Source organism: Podarcis cretensis (genome assembly GCF_951804945.1).
Source record: "Podarcis cretensis genome assembly, chromosome: 5".
Lineage (NCBI taxonomy): Eukaryota > Metazoa > Chordata > Lepidosauria > Squamata > Lacertidae > Podarcis > Podarcis cretensis.
In genome coordinates, this window is record NC_137174.1 from 80,372,242 (window position 1) to 80,382,187 (window position 9,946).

Genomic DNA, 9,946 nt, shown 5'->3' on the forward strand with positions numbered 1-9,946 from the left:
GTGATCGTCTTTCCAAACAATGCAGAACAAACTATTCCAAGCTTGCCTTTCAGCTGAAGAATGTGAAGGGGTTTGGACTATTTGGTGGGGAGGAGAAACGGAAGCCAATTATAGGGCAAGGAAGATCAAGGAAGTAGCACATGGAGCTGGGAGCAGGAGTGAGCATACAGCCCTTTTTTTCAAGTGAAGCCTCACAATAGGAGTAAATAGTGCTTCAGACCTCACTGCTGCTTTTGCATATGCAAGCCAAGCGTGTTGCAAATAAATGGCACCATGGCCAAAACACTCATAAGTGCAGTCATGTACGTAGCATTGCTGAAATACAAATTGCCACTTATATGTTGGTAACTGATTCCACGGTGCTGTTCCAATATTGTTTTTTTCAGGTCCTGGCCTTGCAATTAGGGTAATATGTGCCGAAGAACCGTATGTTTGCAAAGACTTCCCTGAAACGAACAACATTTTGAAAATCATAGCAGACTTTTCTGCGAGTGTTAAAAAGGTAATTAATTGTGACTAGAATTGAAGGGTATAAATTCCTATGTGGATTATGATAAGCCACTGCGATAGATAAGCTTGGCTTAATTGTCCCTTTATTTCAATTTCCTTAAGCCACTTGCTGAAGAACCCTCAAGACATTATTCTTTCTAGTGCACTTTCTTCCCATCCCTCCTGCTCCATATCCTCACCTTCCTTTCCTGTGTTTCCCATCAGATTATGCTGGCTTTTCCTGTCAGTTCTCCTTAAGCCATTGTTTGCAGAGTAGGCCCTGCAGTTTCTTTTCTTCCTTCAATAAAGTTCTCGAGATGAATCCCCTCCGCTCCCCATTTTATGTCTTCTGTCTTGGTTTCTACCCTTATGTTCTGATCCTTCATAGCCTAGCAATTTAAAACGGGTTCCCTCTTTTGTATTTGTTATATCAGATGTAGCTAGCATGGTGCCCTCCCAGTGTTGCTGGGACTACAACTCCCAGCATTCCTTGCCATTGGCTATGCTGGCTGGATTGGTTGGAGCTGGAATCCAACAGCATTTGAAGAGCACCATGTTATCTTGCATTTATCACAGGAGTAGCCAAGCGCAAGTGCAAGGGATCAGCAAACGTTATAAGCAAGGTCCCTCAGACCTTGTGGGGGGCCGGAATATATTTTGACAATAAAAATAAAAATGAACAAATTCCTATGCCCCACAAATAACCCAGAGATGCATTTCAAACAAAAGCACACATTCTACTCATGTAAAAACACCAGGCAGGCCCCACAAATAACCCAGAAATGAATTTTAAAGAAAAGGACACATTCTACTCATGTAAAAAGACGTTGATTCCAGGACCATCTGCGGGCCGGATTTAGAAGGTGATTGGGCCGGATCTGGCCCCCGGGCCTATGGATTATATATTTGTACCGTGTGTAGAAGATGATGGGTGGTTTAGAAATAACAAATTGGACCTTAAACTAACATGATATGGCAGCACTGGTCTAGCCACACTCCTGGCCTCTTTGTTGAAGAACCCCTTATTTTCCAACCTCTGCTTCTATGCAAAACACTAGCTTCCAGTGAGATGTAGCCGAGTAATAATCTCAGGTGTTTTGATTGGACTTTTTCCCTTTGCTGCCCAGCCTCACACTCTGTTGCAGAGGGTCAAAGCATGTACAACTGAGGAAGACCAGGAGAAACTGATGCAAATCACAAGTCTACATTCGTTGAATGCCTTTCTGCTGCCAATCAAAACTGTAGGAGTACAGGTGAGTGCGTTGCCGCTGTGGTAATAATACGTAAAACTTGCATGGCTAGATTTCAGGTAACAAATTTAGTGTTTTTGGAGCCAAAATAGAGTACGTCCAAAATGGATTGGGATTAAGCAATGGAAGAGCTATTTTTAAAAAATATATGTGGCAGCCTCTAAATGTCTGAATGGTCGCTTTGGTAAGGCTTGGAAATACTGAAGCGTTCTTAAGATTAAATAGCATCACTCACACCGTATTCCATCAGGTTCAGGCTTCCGTTGGAGAAGCAGCAGCTGGAGGCTCATACATATATTCCTACCAATTTGCTCACTGCAGACAAAATTCTGCTTTTACCTGTTCTGCTTTTATAAGACTCGTTTTACTGTCCTCCTTATACTGTCCTATTATTATTATTTTTGTGCTATTTTTCTATGCCACTTAGAGATACTTGAAATACGTTGGGGCTGAGAAATGCTTTTCAATAAACAAGTAAACAAACAAACAAACAAACAAACAAACCAGTTCTGCTTTCCTGGTGCAGTTCAGGCACCTGTCAGACACAAAGCCAATTAAAGGCTCAGAACTGCATGCATTGTAGCTTTATTGGCTCTGGGAGATAGGCCAGCTGTCTGTTCTGGACAGAGTCCCAATCCCTCTGAAAGAAGGGGCTCGTGGTTCAGGGCTGCGCATGGATTCATCTTAGGTGCTTAGAGGCTCAGGTGGCTAGGAGTGCCTTTTGCCAGCTACATCCTTGAAACGGTCTTGCCTCAACCTGGTGATTCCTAGACTGGCAATTTGATCATTGCAATGCATCGTGTGGAACACTTGAGCTTGGCCTGGATGCTGTGGCTGATTTAAGATGCCACAAGCTAGAGTTGATGATAACTCTGGTGCTTAAAAGCTTGTACAGTCGTACCTCGGAAGTCGAATGCCTTGTGAGTGTTCCGGTTTGCGAATGTTCTTTGGAACCTGAACATCCGCCGGGTTCCTGCAGCCAGTCGCAAGCCGCACCTTGGTTCCCAATTGTTTTGGAAGTTGAACAGACGTCTGGAACGGATTCCGTTCGACTTCTGAGGTACGACTGTACTGGCTACCCATATGCTACCAATAGGCAGGGTGATACATCAATACATTGTCCAAAATTGGTTTGAAGCCCGTATCATGATAACAGTTTCATAATGTATGACTTGGCAATTTATCGAGAATCACAGTGTGTGCGTGTGTGCGCATGTGCATGTGCACTATGTAAAAAATTCCAATATGGGGGAAACCGCGAAGCCGGCCATCACTTCTCTCATAGCTCCTGCTTCCTGTTGCTTATTACTATAAAATAACAGCTGTTAAAGGTAAGTAAAAATGCATCAGTTTTAGACCCCTAAGTAGTAGCAGCTGCCAGTACTCCGTTTGCCTCTGCATAGTTGCATCCTTATTTCAGACATCGTGATACAGTGGTACCTCGGTTTACGAACTTAATCTGTTCTGGAAGTCCGTTCTTAAACCAAAAGCGTTCTTAAACTGAGGCGCACTTTCCCTAATGAGGCCTCCTGCCACCGGTGCCCTTCCACTGTTCAGATTCCGTTCTTAAAAAGGTAAAGGTACCCCTGCCCGTACGGGCCAGTCTTGACAGACTCTGGGGTTGTGCGCCCATCTCACTTAAGAGGCCAGGGGCCAGCGCTGTCCGGAGACACTTCCGGGTCACGTGGCCAGCGTGACATCGCTGCTCTGGCCAGAGCCAGAGCCAGAGCCGCACACGGAAACGCCGTTTACCTTCCCGCTGGTAAGCGGTCCCTATTTATCTACTTGCACCCGGAGGTGCTTTCGAGCTGCTAGGTTGGCAGGCGCTGGGACCGAGCAGCGGGAGCGCACCCCGCCGCAGGGATTCGAACCGCCGACCTTTCGATCGGCAAGCCCTAAGCGCTGAGGCTTTAACCCACAGCGCCACCTGTGTCCCATATTCCGTTCTTAGACCGAGGTAAAGTTTGCAAACCAGGGCACTACTTCCGGTTTTGCGGAGTTCGTAAACTGAATCGTTCGTAAACAGGACTGTTCTTAAACCGAGGTACCACTGTATAGGTATATCACAATGTTTAAAACGGGATATCGCTCAGCTCTACCTTACCAGTCCTTGTTGCAAGACCCTTAACTTGGGTCCAGGGTACAGACCACTTGATGCTTTATATTCCTGTCTGATCCTGGAAGTATTCAGGGGAGTCATGTTTAGTGGTCCCCCATGACTGAGATGCAAGGCTCATATCTGCCAGAATCTGTGCATATTCAGCATTCTGTACCTGGCTCTGTGAAGCTGCCCCTTGGCTGACATCAGGTAGGACCCCCCCCATTGAATTTAAGGCATTTTGGGTAGGCATAATTTCATCAGGCATTTCAAGTAAGCTTTTCTGAATTAATTTTTGCTAATTTAATCCTTTGTACCTCTTTCCCCACATCTCCATACACAGCAGTGTGCAAACTGGAGTGTCGAACGGTATATAACTTGTTGCAAGGAAAGAACTCGATGAGGTTTCAGCTAATGCAAATGTTTCAGCTGTCGATTTTGTTTTGCTGCTTTGCAGGGTGATTGCCGCTCCTACAGCTATGTATGTGGGATCTCCAGCAAAGATGCTCCACACTGGGAGTCCCTTATGTTCCTATCAAGACTCATCCCCCGCATGTGTCACAACATAAACCGGTATATAACTGCAGTATTTAAAAAAATACAGCTGCTGCTGATTTTGTTGTTTGCTTACATTATTGCTTTGGTAAATTTTTAACTTACACATGAGAAGTTAAAAATGAAACTACCGTATAGAAGAATATGCTACTGCCTTTCTTGAGTGCTTATTGTACAGTGGTGCCTCGCAAGACGAAAATAATCCATTCCGCGAGTCTCTTCGTCTAGCGGTTTTTTTGTCTTGCGAAGCATCCCTATTAGCGGCATAGCGGATTAGCGCTATTAGCGGCTTAGCGGCTATTAGCGGCTTAGCGGCTATTAGCGGCTTAGCGGCTTAGAAAAAGGGGGGGAAAGGGAAAAAATTCGCAAGACTCGCAAGACGTTTTCGTCTTGCGAAGCAAGCCCATAGGGAAATTCGTCTTGCGAAGCGCCTCGAAAAACGGAAAACCCTTTCGTCTAGCGGGTTTTTCGTCTTGCGAGGCATTTGTCTTGCAGGGCACCACTGTAAATTGGAGATGTAAAACTTTTGGAAATTTTGAAGCCAGCGGGGCGGGGATCTTGTTTTAGGATTGCTGGGAATCGAAGTACATATGCAATACCTTCTTATCAAACCTAAACTTATTTTATTGCTTTAACCACATTAAATGCACCAGTTGCAACATATTTATCAAATAAAATTGTACTTCGGCATAGTCATAACATTTATGACAGAATTGCCTTGACTCAGAAGTAAGCCCCACTATGTTTAGTGGGGCTTACTTCTGTGTAAGCACACGTAGGCTTGATGAATGTCGTCAACTGCTACCCTGAGTGTGTCCCTTTGAATACATGCCTAGGATTGCACTGTTAGTGTCAGAATGAATTGATGGGAGAGATGAAAAGGTTGACCTTAAGAGAGAGAAGCCACGTCAAAAGCTTTTGGTATCTTGAAACTTGTAGGCCAGAGACCATCAAAGGGAGGCCACCTGCAATTCACAAGCAATAAAGGCTCTGTAAGCTTATCTCATGAAGATGGCAGGCACCCTTCTAGGTGGATCTGAATATTGTATGTGTCAGTTACAGGGCACAGGAACTAAAATGCTCTTCATACTACAAACTCAGAGTAAAGCCTTGTTTGTTAAAGAAGCATTCCACTCGATTCAAAAAGAGAAAATAATTCATTCGAAAATGAAGGTACCACTGTATACTGGAAAGCTAAGTGTCAAGTGCTGCAGGCATGAGTGCTCTTAACAGTGGGGGCTTTTAAAGCAAGGAAAGGAAGCAGACTTTTGCTTTAGTATTGGAATAAAAAGACTGCACGTATTCTGAATGTTAATGTTTTCCAAACGGGATACCTGGCTTTTTAAATAAATGATTTAACGACGCCTGTGGGAATTAAAGGCACCGTGCACCCAAATTTTACATGGTTGGACAAAGCCAGAATTTATAATACTGTCTGCTATTCTGGTAGTTTATCGATATATTGCTCATCTTTCCCTAACCTGGCACAAGAAGTTGGGGACTGAAACTCCTTTTAGCCCTAGCCAGCGAAGTGCTTGCATTATTCAGTTTGCAATATACCACACAACTCCAACGCTTCATTTTCTTCCCTCTTTAGAGTTGTCTATGTGTTTGGCCCACCTGTCAAAGAACCTCCCACAGACGTTACTCCCACTTTCCTGACAACAGGAGTCCTCAGCACATTGCGGCAAGCTGATTTTGAGGCTCATAATATTCTCAGGGAGTCTGGTTAGTATGTGCATTTTTTTCAGCGGAAGGTCATTGCTTAGTTAATTGCTAAGCAGTTTAGAATTCGTCAAGCAACCCAGATTTGGGTGCAAGACAATAAAGTAAAAGTTTGCATAACAGATGTTTATTTTGTAGAACCCTGGCTTCAGAAAGTTGAATTTTCTTCAGGGACCCTGCAATTTCTTGATTTTGTAGCAGAAAAACTACATCAAAAGTGAATCACATGAAAGTTTTAAAAGAAACTACAGTGGTACCTCGGGTTAAGTACTTAATTCGTTCTGGAGGTCCGTACTTAACCTGAAACTGTTCTTAACCTAAAGCACCACTTTAGCTAATGGGGCAGCCTGCTGCTGCCGTGCCGCCGGAGCACGATTTCTGTTCTCATCCTGAAGCAAAGTTCTTAACCTGAAGCAGTATTTATGGGTTAGCGGAGTCTGTAACCTGAAGCGTATGTAACCTGAGGTACCACTGTAATTTGACCAAGAGCAGTTTCTGAATTGTACCATAGAGTACAGTCTGTCCTTATGCTTCTCTTCGTTTTCATTTGTATCCTGCCCTTCCTTAGAGGAGCTCAGGATGGCAAAATGAGCTCCCTCCCCCTATTTTATCCTGACAACAACCCTGTGACATAGTTTAGGCCAAGATAGTGATTGGCCCAAGACCAGTCGTGACCTTCATGACTGAATCGGGAGTAGGAATTCTGGTCTCCCAAGTCCTAGTCCAGCACTGTAATTGAGGGATGGGGGAACTGCCAACCTCTGGGTGTTGTTCAACCACAACTTTCATCATTCCTGACGATCTGCTCTAATCATTACGCTACGCCGGCTCTCTCGGTCCATATAACAGTTTTTGAATTGCAATATTCTTGCTTTCTTATGCCAAGGTTATGCCGGAAAAATCAGCCAGATGCCAGTCATCTTGACACCGTTGCATTTTGACCGAGATCCCCTTCAGAAGCAGCCTTCCTGTCAAAGATCTGTGGTCATTCGGACCTTCATCACTAGTGATTTCATGACGGGTATTGCAGCGACTCCTGGCAATGAGATACCAGAAGAGGTAAAACTTTCAGAATACCGTATTTTTCGCTCTTTAAGACGCACCAGACCACAAGACGCACCTAGTTTTTGGAGGAGGAAAACAAGGGAAAAAAATATTCTGAATCTCAGAAGCCAGAACAGCAAGAGGGATCGCTGCTGTTCTGGCTTCTGGGATAGCTGCGCAGCCTGCATTCGCTCCATAAGACGCACACACATTTCCCCTTACTTTTTAGGAGGGAAAAAGTGAGTCTTATAGAGCAAAAAATACGGTAATCATTCGGAACTGCCTTTTCTTTCTTTATTAATGTGGAAACTGCTTGTTCCTTTATTCAAAATAGTTTAAAAGTTCATTTTTGTAGCACAGAAATAAATGTGTGCTCTGGCCCTCAAACCGCTCCTGGGCGATGTATCAGTACATCACCCAGGCTTATACTGTACAGTCGTACCTTGGATCCCGAATGCCTTGCAAGTCTAATGTTTTGGCTCCCACACACCGCAAACCCGGAAGTGAGTGTTCCGTCTTGCAAACGTTCTTTGGAACCCAAACGTCCGACAGGGCTTCCGCGGCTTCCGATTGGCTGCAGGAGCTTCCTGCAGCCAATCAGAAGCTGCTCTTTGGTTTCCAAATGTTTTGGAAGTCGAACGGACTGCTGGAACAGATTCCGTTCTACTTCCAAGGTATGACTGTAGTAAGTGTATGAGCTTCCTCTCCAAAATGTTTGCCTGATTTTTTTTGATTTTTTTTGCAAACAGGCTATATTTTAAAAGTTTGATGCACCATTCCTACCCCCTTCTAGACAGTTGGGTAAAGTAGTCTGATGAATACCCTGTGTGCCTTATATTACAGCCCTGAATTATCCCTCATTCAGACCAGGGAGCCTGTCTACTTAACTGCTTTTCTCACTTTGTTTTGTTCCTAAATAAACGCAGGTTGTGTTGAAGATGGTGGCAGAGATTAAGAAGATTCCTGGCATCTCCCGGGTGATGTATGACTTGACTTCAAAACCACCAGGAACAACTGAGTGGGAATAATTATTCCCTCCCCCTCCTTGTATGAAAGTACTGTATGCAGTTTTAAATTATATCAGAAACCATTCCCAGTGTTGACATGCAGTACTGTGAAACAGAGTCGCTGGAGCTGCTGCTACATCATATGTGATTCTCTCCCCCCCCCCTTTCCTGGAGCATAATCTGCAAATTAAGAATGATGTTGGGGGCGGGGGGGGGGGCGGGGAGCAAGGTAAGTGGGCTGAGGATATGTACGGGTAAATAATTAGGGCAGTGTTGCCTACGTGCAGATAGATTCATATTGCTTTGCCTTTTTTGGGGTCTTATTGACTGTTTCTACTGTTACGTCATTTCAATGTCTCTTTTTATTTTTTATTTTCATTTTCTTTTGTATACTGTGTAAAAAGAGACCGTTTATTTACATTTACCAAAACCATTGTCGGAGCCTATTAAAATAATGGGTTGGGGGGGGGGCGGGGCGGGAAAGCGACCAACAACTGCTTTTGAAACAGATTTATTATAAATAAATATTTTGCCAAATGGAGTAGTAGGTATTGTTGAGTTGTGGAATCAATGTATAATTTGTTTTGCTGCGTACTGTATGAATTCCTGTTCCATATCGTTTGGAGTATTAAGCCCATGGCAATAAGTGTTGACTTTTAAGACAACAATAACACCTGGCACTCAAATAATGACTGTGTCTCCCCCCCCCCTTGCTCTCCTGTCCCTCCTCCATAATACTTTTTAAAGCAAGTTTTGTTTAAAAATGTAAAAGCATACATTTCCCCCACCGTGCAGTGATATCTATATTTAATGTACATTAAATCAGTTACAAGGGAGCCAAACATGAATTATGTATACAGTTGGAAATGCATCTTGCGGTTCAGGCAAAATCAAAGGGAGGAACAATCCACCTTGCAGCCATCAAAATCTTATCTGCCCTTTCTCAGTTTTTGTCTTTGTCTTTATGCCGAACTATCATTCATACCGTTGGGCTTATATTTTATATGAGGATGCTTTGGAAAAGCAAGGGGGAATAATTGCTCTCTGTGTACTCCTTTCCAAGCCAGTGTGGTGTAGTGGTTAAGAGCGGTAGACTCGTAATGTGGTGAACCAGGTTCGCTTCCCCGCTCCTCCACATGCAGCTGCTGGGTGACCTTGGGCTAGTCACACTTCTCTGAAGTCTCTTAGCCCCATTCACCTCACAGAGTGTTTGTTGTGGGGGAGGAAGGGAAAGGAGAATGTGAGCTGCTTTGAGATTCCTTCGGGTAGTGATAAAGCAGGATATCAAACCCAAACTCCTCCTCCTCCTCCTCCTCCTCCTCTTCTTCTTCTTCTTCTTCTTCTTCTTCTTCTTCTTCTTCTTCTTCTTCTTCTTCAATGTGCTGATTTGTATGTGATTGGGTTTTGAAGGCAGCAGGGCCAATCTAAATATAAATTAGTTTGTGCATTTCTTGGGGAAAAAAACCCCAATAAGTCAGAAGGGTACCGTATTTTTCGCTCTATAAGACGCACCTTTTCCCTTCTAAAAAGTAAGGGGAAATGTGTGTGTGTCTTATGGAGCGAATGCAAGCTGCGCAGCTATAGCAGAAGCCAGAACAGCAAGAGGGATCGCTGTGCAGCGATCCCTCTTGCTGTGCAGCGATCCCTCTTGCTGTTCTGACTTCGCTTCGCTGGAGAGGCGCTGCACAGAGAGGGAAAGCTATGCAGTGCCCCTTCAGCGAAGCGGCAGGAGAAACGGAGCCCCTTCCGTTTCTCTTCCCGCTTTGCTGGAGAGGTGC

General features: G+C 44.2%; 1 protein-coding gene across 2 annotated transcripts in view; it reads left to right on the forward strand.

The window, feature by feature from the left end:
- Nucleotides 1–9,622, forward strand: part of GMPS (guanine monophosphate synthase) — a 44,992-nt gene extending 35,370 nt beyond the window's left edge. For both annotated transcript variants that reach the window (XM_079977886.1, XM_079977887.1), the window contains exons 11-16: nt 387–502; nt 1,617–1,742; nt 4,295–4,410; nt 5,990–6,120; nt 7,004–7,176; nt 8,088–9,622. In XM_079977886.1, the coding sequence (XP_079834012.1) occupies nt 387–502; nt 1,617–1,742; nt 4,295–4,410; nt 5,990–6,120; nt 7,004–7,176; nt 8,088–8,189 (764 nt within the window). In that variant the 3' untranslated portion in view covers nt 8,190–9,622. The remainder of the gene's footprint in view (nt 1–386; nt 503–1,616; nt 1,743–4,294; nt 4,411–5,989; nt 6,121–7,003; nt 7,177–8,087) is intronic.
- The last annotated feature ends 324 nt before the right edge of the window (nt 9,623–9,946 follow it).